The sequence below is a fragment of the Primulina eburnea genome, chromosome 15 (assembly GCF_022965805.1).
Source record: "Primulina eburnea isolate SZY01 chromosome 15, ASM2296580v1, whole genome shotgun sequence".
Taxonomy (NCBI): Eukaryota; Viridiplantae; Streptophyta; class Magnoliopsida; order Lamiales; family Gesneriaceae; genus Primulina; species Primulina eburnea.
This window is the reverse complement of record NC_133115.1, coordinates 927,673-943,638: the sequence shown is the minus strand read 5'-3', so window position 1 is coordinate 943,638 and position 15,966 is coordinate 927,673. Positions and strand designations below refer to the sequence as shown.

The 15,966-nt window shown below is 32.7% G+C and overlaps 2 protein-coding genes across 7 annotated transcripts in view; one reads left to right on the top strand and one right to left on the bottom strand.

Moving 5' to 3' along the window:
- The window catches only part of LOC140814001 (putative disease resistance protein At1g50180), a 28,515-nt gene extending 12,992 nt beyond the window's left edge, over positions 1-15,523 (bottom strand). Inside the window, exon 1 of the mRNA XM_073172845.1 lies at positions 15,128-15,523. The gene's annotated coding sequence lies outside the window, so the exon portion shown is untranslated. The remainder of the gene's footprint in view (positions 1-15,127) is intronic.
- Positions 1,324-11,800, top strand: LOC140813901 (uncharacterized). Of its 6 annotated transcripts, none has more exons than XR_012114035.1 (5): positions 9,836-10,139; positions 10,233-10,335; positions 10,473-10,496; positions 10,699-10,746; positions 11,464-11,800. XR_012114035.1 is itself a non-coding variant. In XM_073172700.1 (2 exons), exons 1-2 carry the CDS (start codon positions 2,114-2,116, stop codon positions 11,520-11,522), a joined length of 1,182 nt encoding a protein of 393 aa, XP_073028801.1. In that variant the 5' UTR covers positions 1,324-2,113; the 3' UTR covers positions 11,523-11,800. The 6 variants fall into 6 exon arrangements, 1 of the variants encoding a protein (XP_073028801.1); XR_012114036.1 differs by having other exon boundaries at positions 11,430-11,800; XR_012114038.1 differs by having other exon boundaries at positions 10,233-10,390.
- Positions 15,524-15,966: the final 443 nt, after the last annotated feature.

The following is a 15,966-nucleotide window of genomic DNA, read 5'->3' as shown; positions in this document are numbered from 1 at the left end:
TACGACTTTCAGTTCAGTTCAATTCAGTTACGCACGTAGTATTAATTCTTCATGCTACGATTTTCAGTTTAGTTATGCAAGCATTATAATTACTCATGGCATGATATTTTCACTTTGCATGCGATTTTATTATTATTACTTGTTATTTACAATATATGCATGTTGAGTCTTTAGACTCACTAGACTTGATTGTTGTAGGTACTGATGTGTTCGGGACCGAGGGCGGGGACCAGTGAGCCATCGTGGGTCGGCAGTAGTGGAACCCGAGGACCTCATTTCAGCATTTACTATTTTTATGCTCAAAAATTTTTCTCGTTGTTGGATTATTTTAAATTATTATTTTGCAAACAAACATTTACTTCCGCTTTTGGAACATTAAACTTCATTTATCAAGTTTATTTGTGAATGAGGCATTTTAATTAATTAAAGAGAAAATTTAAATTTTTCCGCAAATTTTCAAACACGAATTTACGGGCCTCTACACAAATATTCCAAAGTTTTGGAATAAACCTCGTAAATAATTAATCTCGAACCTAGGTTCGTATCCATATTATTTGAGAAAATTCTCCTCCTCAAACAGTTAATTATTCAGTAATAATAATTTTGTATGTTTGAAATAATTTTACCTAAGCTCTGATATTTTTGACTCGGTAAAATCTATCATTAAAAACACATGTAAGGGTATTTTTGTCATTTTTATTATTTGAGGGAGTTGAAACAATGTTTTTTTGGTGTAAGAAGTTAGGATAAATTTAGATTTGAATTTTAGGGTTTATCTATAATTTACCTTTTTAATTATAAATTTTATTTTTAATGAATCATAATAATTGTTTTAAAAATAATATTTGAAGTACGAATAATATTCAATGCAGTAATTATATAATAAATGGTCTACACTGCCTTTTGTTTGGAAGCGGGTGAGAAATCGGTTTGGGTTATCTGACCTGAACCCAGACTCGATCCGGTGCATTTTTCGGATCAATCGGGTAATTTGAGTACCTGAACCCGACTATATTTAGTCGTGTTGGGTAGAAAATTTCTATCCGAAAAACCCGAGAACGCGATTTTTTTCTAAAGAAAATTATAGACTTGGTCTTAAATGAAACAGAAAGATAGCATGCCTACTTTTTCAAAAAAATAATCATAAGTGACATTGCAAGCCTATTAAACATAGATAACAGTTTTTGACTGTTGCAAGCCTACTTGTTCCTCATTCTCATATGGCGAAGGAGCGTAAGAGGTGAGTGTTTGAGACAATCGAGAACGTACACATCAGAATTTAATATATCATGATAACATATCAAATATCAAAATTTCCTCATACCTTCAAAAGATGACATATATACCTTCCAATGTGGTCGCTGATATGGAAGAAAATAACAAAAATATGAGAATGAAATATAGGGTAGTATGAAATATACAAATATATTAGTAGTCATTTTATTTTTAAAGGCTTTTGTTTGGAAGCACACAAATCCAAAATGTTGCCTATACAACATGTAGCAAACAGGCCCTACTAGTCGCTGGGTACTCCCAAATGGATGAATGGTATATGACTGATTTTGTGGTAATCTTCTCCTTCTCTTCTCAACCGCTCCATGAAATTACTGGGCATTTCCCAAATCTCCAGCTTTGTCATGGAAGCCATGAACATTATTCCTTGTGGAATCATCTTCAATTTCTTACAACTAATGATTGATAAATTCGAAAGATTTGGTATTGCCCCTTCTTCCCCTCTCCATCCCTCTAAATTCCTCAATCCCCAAAGTGTAAGACTCTTGAGCTGAGGAAATCCTTTACTCCCACAAACCATTTCAGTTCCATCAAATGCATCCCAGGACAACCAAAGACTTCGTAACGTCGGAAGATGTTGTAGTGTTTCCATCGGATCATCCAGAATTCTACTTCTAAAAAAGCTCAAAGTGTGAATATTCTGGATTAACAGAGGGTCCCAAGTCGGCAATCTCCTCAATCGCCCATCAATTCTCAAATAATTGAGTGGGCAATGTGTTAATGAATCGATGACAAGCGAACCTTCCTCGGAACTCAAATCCCGCACTTCAATTTCTAATCTTGCCTCCCGCACTTCAATTTTGGTGTTTTATCGTATAGAATGGAAGGAGGTGGAGAAATTCCTGTTGATGAGATTCCTTTAGCTCGAGGTCGAGGTCGTGGACGTGGTAGACCTCGTGTCCGTGTTGTTGATGATACTTTTGTTGAGCAAGCTGCTGATCATCTAGAGCAGCTTAGGATGGATGAGTTAGTTGCGCGTTTCCATTCTATGCATCCTCCTCGATTCAGTGGTTCAGAGGGAGCTGAGAAAGCTGAGTTATGGATTTCTGAGATTCAGGAATTGTTTGATTTGATTGAGTATCCTCCAGAGTGTCGATTGAGATTAGCTGTGCATCAGTTGAAGGATCGTGCCAAAATGTGGTGGTCTACTACATTAATGACTTTAAATGCTCAGAGGATCATTCCATCATGGGATATATTCAAGTTGAAGTTTAAGGAAAGTTATTGTCCTCCATCATTCTACAGTTCTAAGGCTTCTGAGTTTCATAACCTGAAACAAGGCGATATGTCAGTTGCGGATTATGCGGATACTTTTTATGCTATGCTGAGATATGCTCCTCATGTTGCGGCAAGTCAGATTGCTGTCGTCGAAAGTTTCATTGAAGGGTTGAACGATCGTCTGCACCCTTTTGTTTCTACCGGTAAGCCACTGAATTATCTTGAAGCAGTGGAAATAGCAAAAAGGGCTGAAGCTAGTCTTAAGAGGAGTGGCAATCGAGTTCCTACCCAACATCATCAGTCGGGGATGCAACAATTCAGTTCATCTGGTTCTGCATCTCTTCGTCCACGTGGGAAACAATTTAAGAAGCCTGGTTCTAGTTCTTCGAGTTCAGGGAGTTCGGGGAACCGTGGGGGATATCGCTATAGTGGACCTTACTGTGATCACTGTGGAGGCAAGCATTCCAGTAATCAGTGTGTTGGAGTTCAAGGGGTTTGTAATGTTTGTGGTCGGCCGGGCCATTTTGCTAGAGTTTGTCCTAGTAAGACGGGAAAATCAGCCCAGGCAGGTAGTGGAGCTCAAGGTAATAGAATTCCAGCTGCGTCCCAGTCTTCTCATCAGCCTAGTCGTCCTTCGCATCAGAGTAGAGGGCACGGTGGTCAACAAAATCAGTCATCTGCTCATGTATTTGCCTTGACTGAGGATGAGGCTCAGGCAGCTCCAGGTACTGTCATTACTGGTAACTGCACTCTATGTGGTTTTATAGCACGAGTGTTATTTGATACTGGAGCGTCTCATTCCTTTGTTTCTCATGCATTCGTTGTTTCGCATGATCTTCGCACCACTAGTATGAATTCCAATCTATCTGTTGCTACTCCGATGGGCAAAATGATTATCACTGATAATGTGGTGTTCAATGCGGTTTTGTTTCACGATGAAAATGTTCTGTATCTTAATCTCATAGTCCTACCTATGCATGACTTTGATTGTATCGTTGGTATGGATGTTTTGACTGCAAATCGTGCCACTGTTGACTGTTATCGAGGAATAGTTCGTTTCAGACCTAGCTTTGCTCCTAAATGGAATTTCTATGGTCGTGGTTTTCAAGCCAAGATTCCTCTAGTTTCTGCCATTGAGATGAATCGATTGTTAGATTCAGGTCATGAAGGTTTTCTGGTTTATGTTGTGGATCTATCGCAAGATGAGCGACAGATTTATGATATTCCTGTAGTCCGTGAGTTCCCTGATGTGTTTCCAGAAGAGATTCCTGGTTTTCCACCAGAACGAGAAGTTGAGTTCAGTATCGAATTAATGCCAGGAACTGAACCCATATCTCGAGCACCGTATCGTTTAGCTCCTGTTGAGCTAAAAGATCTGAAAGAACAATTACAAGATTTGTTGAGTAAAGGTTATATTCGTCCGAGTTCTTCACCGTGGGGTGCACCGATTCTATTTGTCAAGAAGAAAGATGGTACGATGCGGATGTGAATTGATTATCGACAACTGAATAAGTCTACTGTCAAGAATAAATATCCACTCCCTAGGATTGATGACTTATTTGATCAGTTGCAATGTACTTCGGTGTATTCTAAGATTGATCTCCGTTCTGGATACCATCAAGTGCGAGTTAGACAAGAAGATGTGCCGAAAACAGCTTTTCGCACGAGATACGGACACTTTGAATTTTTGGTTATGCCTTTTGGTTTGACCAATGCTCCTGCTGTGTTTATGGACTTGATGAATCGAGTATTTCGTAAATATCTCGATCGTTTTGTGATTGTATTCATCGATGATATTCTTGTCTATTCCAAGTCTGAGGAAGAGCATGCCAAACACTTGAGGATAGTTCTTCGAATTCTTCAAAAGAAGCAGTTGTACGCCAAGCTATCCAAGTGCGAGTTTTGGTTAGATAGAGTTGTGTTTCTGGGCCATGTCATATCTCAACATGGTATTTCAGTCAATCCAAGTAAAGTGGAAGCAGTTCTGAACTGGGCACGACCGACCAATGTGCCAGAGATTCGTAGTTTCATGGGTTTATCTGGTTATTACCGGAGATTTATCGAAAATTTCTCAAAGATTGCTAGACCTATCACTCAACTGACTCAGAAAAATCAGAGATTCATTTGGTCTGATGAATGTGAGTCAAGTTTTGTTGAGTTGAAGAAAAGACTGACTTCTGCACCAGTTCTTACCATTCCAAATGGTTCTGGAGGATTCGTTGTTTGTACCGACGCATCAAATAGAGGATTAGGTTGTGTTCTGATGCAGCATGGCAGAGTTGTGGCCTATGGTTCTCGTCAGTTGAAACCGCATGAGTCTAAGTATCCTGTTCATGACTTGGAGTTAGCTGCTATCGTTTTTGCTCTAAAGATTTGGAGGCATTATTTGTTTGGAGAACAATTTGTAATCTATTCTGATCACAAGAGTTTGAAGTATTTGTTCTCTCAGTCAGATCTGAATATGAGACAGAGACGTTGGATGGATCTTTTGAAAGATTATGATTGTGAGATCCATTATCATCCGGGAAAAGTGAATGTCATCGCCGATGCTTTGAGTCGTAAGGTTGTTGACGTTAATTTATCCTCGATTCATGTTTCTAAGTTACGAGAGGATATTTGCACCTCTGGGTTGGATTTTCAAATCCAAGGTAATGCTGTTTGTATATCACAGATTTCTGTTGAGCCAGAGTTGATTCAGATTGTAAAGTCAGCCCAGAAAACTGATGATCAAGTTCTGAAATCTTATGAGTTAGTATCTCAAGAACATCAATCTGGTTTCTCAATTTACTCAGATGATTCTCTTCGGTTGAATGGTAGATTGGTTGTCCCAGATATTCCTGAATTGCGTACAACCATCCTTAAAGAAGCTCATTGTACTCGATATAGTATCCACCCAGGGGGAAGGAAAATGTATCATATTCTACGGCCTCAGTTTTGGTGGAAGAATATGAAAAAGGATGTGGCTGAGTTTGTGTCTCGTTGTATAATCTGTCAGCAAGTCAAAGCAGAACGAATGAGACCGGGAGGATTACTGCATAGCCTTGAGGTTCCTCAGTGGAACTGGGAGCACGTGGCTATGGATTTTGTCATGCATTTGCCACGTACTTCTCGTCATTTCGATGCCATTTGGGTGATTGTCGATAGGTTATCTAAATCGGCACATTTTATTCCGTATGAGAGGACGTATTCGTACAAGAAGATGGCTCGTCTGTATATTGAAAATGTTGTGAGACTTCATGGAGTTCCAGTTGCAATAGTCTCAGATCGTGACCCTAGATTCACATCAAAGTTTTGGACTAGTTTCCAAAAAGAAATGGGTACACGACTTGCGATGAGTACTGCGTACCATCCTCAGACAGATGGTCAAACAGAGCGTACAATTCAGACACTCGAGGATCTGCTTCGAGCTGTAGTCATGGATTTTAAAGACAGTTGGCAGGAAGCTTTACCACTAGTAGAATTTTCATATAACAACAGTTTCCAGGTGACTATTGGTATGGCTCCTTTTGAAGCTTTGTACGGCAGACGATGTCGATCACCTCTTTGTTGGGATGAATTTGGTGAGAAGCAGTTGACTGGACCTGAGATTGTTCAGGAAATGCATGATAAAGTCCAGTTGATTCGTCAAAGAATGAAAGCTGCCCAAGATCGTCAAGCTAGTTATGCTAACAGACGTCGTCGACCTCTAGAGTTTCAAGTGGGAGATTTTGTGTTTCTGAGAATCTCTCCGTTTAGAGGTGTTGTTCGTTTTGGTATGAGAGGTAAGTTGTCACCTCGTTTCGTTGGCCCCTACGAGATTGTTAAGCGTATTGGGACTTGCGCTTATCGTTTGGATTTGCCCCAGTCATTGTCTGGCATCCACAATGTTTTCCATGTTTCTATGTTGCGTAAGTATGAGCCCGATCCGTCTCATATGATTCAGCCTGATGAGGTTGAACTCGACCCTTCTCTATCGTACACTGAGTATCCTATTTGTATCTTAAAGTTTTACGCAATAAAGTTATACCACTTGTACGCGTTCAGTGGTCGAGGCATGGGGTAGAAGAATCAACATGGGAAACAGAAGAGAAGATGAGAGCATCTTATCCATATCTGTTTGATTCTTAGTAATGTATTGTTGGTTTCGTATTGTATGTAAGAGGTATGTGTATAAACAGAAATTTCGAGGACGAAATTTGTTTTAAGGGGTGGAGAAGTGTAAGGCCCTGTAATTAATTATCTGGTAATTTTGGCATAATTAGAATAATTATTGAGTTGTAAATTAAAATAATTAATTATGCCAAATAAATTCAAGAAGTGTTTTAAAAATATGTATTTTAAAATATCGGAGAATTTAACGATATAAAATACATATAGAGTTTAAATAACACACGAGAGAAAAATAATTACAGACCGGGATAAATGGGCTTGAGTTACTATTTGAGTAACCAAATATACAATCTAATATACATATAAATATAGCACTTTCATTTGTTAATTTCCTTATATGTCCTTGTTCATTTATTTAATTTAAGTTAAGTTAGCAAACAAATTAATAGGTTATCTTAAATATTTTTTTTTTTTGTAATTCATTGTCATCTTAAATGAATTTGGACACTACACATTCCTCTTTCTTTCCTAACTTTTATGTCAAAAAAATTATTTATTTAAATTTTCTTGTTAATTTAAATTTAGATATTAATACACATTCCTCTTTCTTTCCTAACTTTTATGCCAAAAAAATTATTTATTTAAATTTTCTTGTAATTTAAATTTGGACATTAATACACAATTTTTTTTCTTTCCTAACTTTTATGCCAAAAAATTATTTATTTAAATTATCTTGTTAATTTAAGTTAGCAATTAAATTAATAGGTTTTCTAGGAGTTTTTTGTAATTCATTGCCCATCTTAAATGGATTTGGACATTAATACACATTCCTATTTCATTTAAAAATTTTATGCCAGAAAAATTATTTATTTACATTTCTTAGTAAAATCTAACATCTAACATACATATAAATATATGATTTTTAATTGTAAATTTTCTAATATATCCTTATTCATTTAATTTAGTAAATTCAATCAATAATTTTTTAATGGATTCTTTTATAATTTATTGTCTATCTTAAATGTCTTTGGATATTAATGCATGTTGAATTTATCAATTTATCCATGATTTTTCTTTATTGCTGCTAAAATTTGTTACTAAAATTAGTGTATTTCTTCATGGTTACTAATGAATAAATCACTTTTATAACAAATTGATTTTGAAATATGAACTAAGAAGCATCGTATATTTTGTAGATATTGAAATATGTTAAAAATTATTTGTAAGAATGTTTTACGTAAAATAATACTATGATTGCAATTTTGCAATACTTTTCTCAAATTATTTTTTTAATGAATTATTTTTTAATTGTGGTTTTACTACTTGTACATCTCATTGCGGGGTAGAAAACCTTGTCCCATATATGGGTGTAACTCGCTTTAATTTTTAAAATATAACTAACAAAATTTGTGAGTTCTACAACTATATTTTTCAATTTTTTTGTAATATTATAAACACGTTATATTATTTTTTTATAAATTTTATATATTTAATTTAAGTTATTTTTGCTAATTAATATCTATAAATTTGTGAAACTTTTGATATTTTTATATAGCTGATAAGAAATATGAAAACTTTAAAACTTCTAATAAAATGTTTAATATTTCAAATATTACTATAAAATAATTTTTTTAGGAACTTAAGAATTTTTTTATGTATTTAAATTAATTTTTTAAATTAATATCAATGAATTTATGAAGCTATTGATATTTTTATGTAGATGATAAGAAATGCTAAATTTTTGACAAATTCCAATACATTGATCTAAGTAATAATTAAATAAATAGTTAATCAATAATTTAGTGATTTCACTTATGATTCATTATTTATTATGATAATATTTTAGATAAAAAAATGTTTTTAAAATTAAAGTTTTTATTATTATATATTTTGTTATCAATTTTCAATTGCGTTCTAAACATAATACAAAGTATGATTATATTAGCATTATTCTATTACGAAATCATCATATATAATATATTATTTGTTATATTGTTTTTTCTTTTCAATATATTAATTAATTTGTAACTGTATATGATGAAATTACATACATAAAAAAAATATTTTTTTTCTCTTTTCTACATATTAATTAATTTAGCATTATATATGATGAATTTATATATAAAAGCTATTTTTCACATTTCAAAATAACAAAATTGTTATTTAATATAACTCATTTATTAAATTAACTAAGTTATGTTTACCAATTCATTGTGTATTATTATTATTATGATTGCAACTTAATGAAGCATAGGTGAGGACATATAGTGGTCACCCTAGCTAACAATTAATATTTGTGTTTAAATTATTATTAGTAATTAAAACTAATTTGTATTCTATGATATTATTTGATTAGTGAGAATAAATTTGATTTAGAAATATGATTTCTAGAATGTAAACTACAACTATATCATATTTGTTAGGTGCAATAATTGTTTAGGTAAGGTATAACAATCGAAATGTGACGTTTGAATTGTTTTACGATTTTAAAAGATTTAGTTAATGTTGTATCATTACCCTGGTTATAACTTTTGGTAAAACGGCAAATGCATGATCCTACAATTGCTATATATAAGAGTCAAAATCATGAGATCAATTCTCATATATTGCAATTACTGTAATTATTGATATTGTTGGAGTGCAATAATTGTCTTTGTTGGATACATCGATCGAATCATGACGATTGAGCTACTATATAGTTTAAAACATTTGAGTTGATGTGTAATATCTATTTTAAAAAAAGAAAAAGTTAAACAAAATTCGCAAGGAGTTAAAAGTTAGCAAAAACACAATTGATATTTAACTTAATAACAAGTTTAGGGGTTTTATTTTAACATCATTATGATAATTTAGTTAATTAAGAGAATCAGTCACTATATGCACTCCATTTAAATACATTGTAATTTTGGTTTTAGAAAAATTTACTATTCTCTTAATTTTATTTTTATTGTTTTCCATTGTGAATGATATTTGGATGAAAAATATCTTTGTTAATTTGAGAGAGCTGTCATTATGTTATAATAATGCAAATTGAAAAATGTTATATAAATAAGTGAATATATTTGATTTATCGTTATGATGTATTTTTATTTATTGTGTTTTGATATATTTAGATTAATAAATACTCATAAACAATTTGTTATTCAAACGATTTTAAAAATTATCTAAATCTTGTTAGTATATATTTCTTTATTAATCACCCACGTGCATCGCACGTGTTCATTCCTAGTATATATAAATATACATATACATACACACAAATTACCAAATAAAAGAAAAAAAAGAATCGGGTGAGAGAAGGAAAAAAAAGGGAAAGGAAAGAAAGAAGAAACCAGATTTTCGCAACCCTTGGAGCAGCTGTGGGAAAATCGCGATATCTCCTCCGTCCGGCGTCCAAATCACGAACGGTTTGAGGGGTTGTCTTCCTTACATCGGTAGCTTCGTTTTGAACCATGAATTGCCACTTTTGATGCTCGTTTCTGCCCCAATCGAGCCCTGTTTCGGGACTGCTCTTTTTCGAATTTCTTGTTCGATTTTAGGTGAGCTATTGTTTGGTTTTTCTTGGTTCTTTGGAGTATATTGAGCAAGGATTTGAAGCTTAAATCTTACCTTGCTGTTCCTGCATTTTCCAGCTAGTTTTCAGTTCGGTTTTTGGTCGTGAATAGTGTTTTCCGGTGTCTTTTCCGGCGAGTAGCAACATTGGACCGCTAGCGACTAGTTTATACTTCGATCTTGGTAATTTTGGATCCAATTCCAGGTTTTTCGGTGCATAAGTAGGCTGCCCCGAAGTGTAATTTGACTCGCTTCGATTTAATTTCGCCTTGTCGATTTTAATGCATTATATTGACGTATATATTGGGTTTATATTGTAGGTTCGATCGTTGGAGAGCTTTGAGGTATAAATCGAGGAGTTTGTGAATTAGTATCGAGTTAATCGTTTGATTATTTTGGAGAATTACGGTTATTTAGTTGAAATTTCAGAATTGTTGAAATTGATTTGGGAATTAAGTTTTGATAATTAAAAATCAATAAGTTGGATTAATTTAGTTTTATTGGCGAATTGTGAATTATTCGACCTATTCTTTTTATCATTTTTAGGTCGAGGAGATTAAAGTTGAGCTTGTTGTGATTTTAGAGTCAGTTTAGGTATGTTACAGTTCGGTAACATACGACGGTAAAACATAAATTATGTTTAATTGTCATTCTGTGTTACATCGATCGTGTTATGAATGGTTGACTGTTATAAATTGTTAAATGCCTTCGTTATGATCTATGTTTATTATTATGACATATTATTGGCATTTAGAATTGGGCATACAGTTATAACATTCATGTTGAGCCCTATCGTTTTTGTTAGCCCATTGTTGATATCCGTTGTTATCTGGCACTGTTGTTTATCTCGTGATCATTGTGTGGCTGATAGGCCTATACACATGATACTGTAGATGTGATTGAACAATCCCATGGTTAGTGCAGCCTTTTGAGGTGAGCGCTAGGATTGTGTCATCTAGTTCGTTCTGTTGTGCCATCCTGTTATATCGTATCAGCTGTATGGAGGCCGAGTCAGGGATGTTATTCAGCACAGCTTGGCATACCTCGCATACTTGGCAGGGCGGTTTAGCTGCATGACGATGTAGCTCCCCTGTGTTGCTCGAGCATTATTCCAGTTGTTATCGTACCGTTTGTTGGCTCCTGTTATCCCGATTATTCGTGGAGCCTTTCATGCATTGCATATTACATTTCATTATATGATTATGCATGATTTATGTTATTGTTGTTATTGTTGAACTGTTTCATACCAGAATCCTAACTTCAGTTGTTTACTGGAGGGGCTGGCGTGGTTGCTTTTGGGCACCATGGTAGATCTCCCGAGTCGTTTTGCAGCATCAGGCCGAGGTTCCGCCAGTGGAGCTCGGGATTGAGGTTGGATTGCTTGGTTCTGTTCAGTGGAGTCTCCCAGTTAGTCTATATGTATGTCTTGAGTTGTCTCAGTCTTGTATTGTAGTTTATTTGCCGGGGAGATGCCTCGTGTATTTGTATTAGTATTTGGTTGTCCTTGTTATGTGTTGAGGCGACTCTGTGATTTTCATTATCTGGTGAGTATTTGATAAGCTTTAAATTCTGTTTAGTCCTGGCCAGTGCGGCTATAGGTTGTTGACTCTAGTTGGAGTATATTTTGATATAAACTGTTGTTTGAGTTTTCGGGATGTCCTATTTACGGGGAGGTTATGCCGAAATTTTTCTAGGTCCTGAGGTCCGTTTTAAATTATTTTAAACCTTTTTCCGCTGCAGTTTTAAATCAAACCATTATTGTTTGATCATTAATTGTCGTTAGAGTAAATGGGCCTCACAACAACCGTCGCTATATGGCGGCCACAGCCCACCCAAAAAATTTTAAAAATTTTTTAGCGACGGTTATAAGAAACCGTCGCGGATTAGCGATGGTTTGACAAAAACCGTCGCAAAATCCGCGACGGTTTATTATAACCGTCGCCATATAGCGACGGTTTTTGAGAAAACCGTCGCAAAATAAACTAAGTTGCTCTCATTGCCAAAATCCTAGATCCGCCCCTGTCAAAGACAATGATTTTATAGAACCGTTGTCTTTGCTTAAAAAAACGATATACGACAACGGTTTTCACTAAAACCGTTGTTAAAAACTTTTTTAACAACAGTTTTAGTTAAAATTGTTGTCGTAAGTGTGTTGTTGATTATGAAATTTCTTGTAGTGTCAACTTTGATGGGAATAATTTAATTTTTAAAAAGAAAATTTCAAGTAGAATCATGTGCCACGTGTTGAAGAATTTATGGGGATGATTGGTAACAATAATGTAGTTGAGTGACTTGAGATCGTTTCGATATGAATTTATTGTGTTAAAACTTAAAAAACAATAATAAAGATAAAATGAGGTTTTTTTTTCTCATACTTAAATCCTAAGAACGTAGAAATTTAAAGTCTTTAACAAATAAACTAATAATGACAAGTTTGGTTATTAAAACACGATATTTATTGTATCTAGATTTTTTTATTTTATGTTATATTTATTTATATAATAAACATTATGTTATAGTGAAATAATTATCTATATCGGGAGTGCAATCGAATCGTGATGCTTGAGTTGTTGTACTATTTACAATATTTGAGTTGCACAATTATCAACAGCTATGCTTTTGATAAATCGAAAATCACTCGATCATATAATTGGTATAAGAACAAGGATACATGTTCGATTATCTTATAATTATTTAATATTTTATTAATATTATTAGTGTTAAGATTTATTTATTTATTATTGTTATTATTTATGATAGTATTAATAAAAAAATATTATTATTTATTTACTTAATATTATTATAAAAATTATTATTATTATTATTATTATTATTATTATTATTATTATTATTATTATTATTATTATTATTATTATTATTAAGATATAGGTTTAGATTAGTTAAAGTAAAATATCATATATTGTGAAGATCAGTTACTCTATATATTGTTAATTATCAATCAATCATTAATTAAATTAAATCTATAGCGGAAAATGATTTAAAAACACTTTAAAACAGATCTCAGACATATAAAAATCTCGGTATGTTCTTCTCATAAGTATGACATACCAAAAATTTAAAGTACCTATAAAAATAAAAAGAACTCAAGGACGACGATGTCATATTCATAAACATTCACATGCAAGTGTCGGCCATGCACGAACCAACTATCCACAAAAATCAGTACAAATAAGCCGACAAGGCTAAAAAAAACAAAAACTAAATCCAAACGAACAACAACAAATCCAAATAATCATTCTGATACACGATGCATTTTTCCAGTGAATAAAATCTGACCTAAGACTGACCAATATATACTCCGAGACATAAATATATTATAGCTGGGAGACTCCAAACTAACTCCAACATACAACGTATATATTAATGATAAACATCAATTTTATGCACAAACTAATTCGATATAAACTTCTCGCATCGAAGAATTATACTTCAAAAGCGTTCAACGCTTGACCTACAACATATATCCGATATATATCCATTATCGAGTAAGATAACCGTATTTTGAGACTTAATAGATGACCTTGACTTGAACATGACATTATCATAATCACAATTCCAGATCTACAACGTAAACTTGTATATTGTTGACAAATATCATACTTCATTTACCACATCAATGATTCATATTAGTTCAGGCACAATTGTCACATATGTTGCACAAAAATTATTTCCTGGTGCATGACACTAAGAACTCCATAGACGAGAAGAGGAAGTAACCTGAATGATGGAGATACAGTTCCCAGTTGAGATGTGTGCAATCTTATAATATTCAGCACCCAAAAGTAATGAATTTTGAAAATAACTTTCCTTTCATTATTTACCGTTACGTTTCTAGTGAACAAGGGCATGTAAGAATCATTTCATAGTGTATGTATGCACCACAAAAATTTAAACATTTTTGTTACATGACAAAATTCTAATTACAGACAATTTTTTTGGGGAAAAAAACATATATATATTTCAAGTAACATTCCTCATTATGCAGATATCATCATCTTGATGTGAACAATGATGATAATCCAACCATAACAGTCAATACATTTAATTTTCATGATTCCCAAGGTTCTCCCAAATGGATGAATGGAATATGACTGATTTTGTGGTAATCTTCTCCTTCTCTTCTCAACCGCTCCATGAAATTACTGGGCATTTCCCAAATCTCAAGCTTTGTCATGGAAGCCATGAAAATTATTCCTTGTGGAATCATCTTCAATTTCGGACAACTAATGATTGATAGATTCGAAAGATTTGGTATTGCCCCTGATTTGTGATACATATATCAAAAAAACATTATTTCAATTTATTTAGTGTTAATTCTGTCGTGACTTACATTTAAATAATTTTTTTAATAGGCGTGACATGATTTTAAATTTCAATAAAAAATATATTTCAATCCATGTCACACTTAAATAGGCGTGACATGATTTTAAATTTTAATAAAAATAATTATTTCAATTCATGTCACGCCTACTTCATTGGCATGACATGAATTGAAATTTTTTACTAAAAAGAATAAGTAGGCATGACTTATTTACTTTTAAAAAAATTTAAAAAAATAAGATGATTTTTTTTAAAAAAAAAAAAAAAGAGTCACACTAATTTAGTAAGCGCGATACATTAATTTTACAACTATTTTTTTCTTTACACTATTAAATTATTATAAATAATACATTAAACAGTGGAAAAGCCCCTAATATTAAAACAATCTCATATTAAAATAATATAATTACATTTAAAATAGGAACTTTGAAATTTTTTTCAAAGATCGAGAATTTATATTTTATTATTACTTTCTTATTTGTATTCCTATTAGTAATTTTATAATATGATTAATATTAAAATTTCAAAATACAACAAAATTATACTTAATAGTATAATGCAACTGAACAAAATTATAATTACATTAATACGGTATAAATAATACAATTAAAATATAAGAAATTAGTTAAATTACCTTTTGAAATGTGGTTGTATGGAATTTGTAATTGAATCAGAGAATGATGTTTAATATCTGCAATAAATTAAAAAAAAATTATCAGAATATTATACAAAAAAAATTCAATATAGAAAGAAAAAAAACAAGGATTCGACTTAGACTCGGCGCAATTCTCCCAAATTCTGATACTCAGCACAATTCTCCAAAATCAAATTCTGAATTACTAGACTCGGTGCAATTGTCTCGAATTTTTATATTCGACATAATTCTCTCAAATCAAATTATGAATTATGATACTCAGACGCTCGCGCAATTTATAAGGGGAGGAGAGTCACAGATTGTAAGAATTATAGCTAACAAAAAAAGTCGCGGAGCGAAGGAAAATAAAAATGGTTGTGAAGGAGGAATGCCTAATATTTGCGCAAAAGGAATGCTCAAGACTCGGTGAGACTATGTGCAATTTTATAGCAGGAGGATGGGTCACGGATTTTAAGAATCTGTGACCCACTGTCACGGATTCAATGAATCTGTGATATATCTTCTTTTTTTTTTGTTATATTTGAATTCGGATTTTTATTACACGGATTGTTATATTTTCATAACATTTTCAAATCTGCAATATTTTATTACATAATTTTTAAAAATATATTATTTAAAAAAACCTAAACTTTGAAAGGCTATTTATTTAAGTATTTTTTATTCGATGGAGACGATTGATGGGTTTTCTAAAAATAATATAAATTAAAAATTTATTTATTAAAATATTGCGAAATTGAGAGCGTTATAAAAGTAGTACAATTCGGTGAAGACTCACCCGGATTCTAAATTTTTTTTCAAAAATAAAGTCACGGACCTGT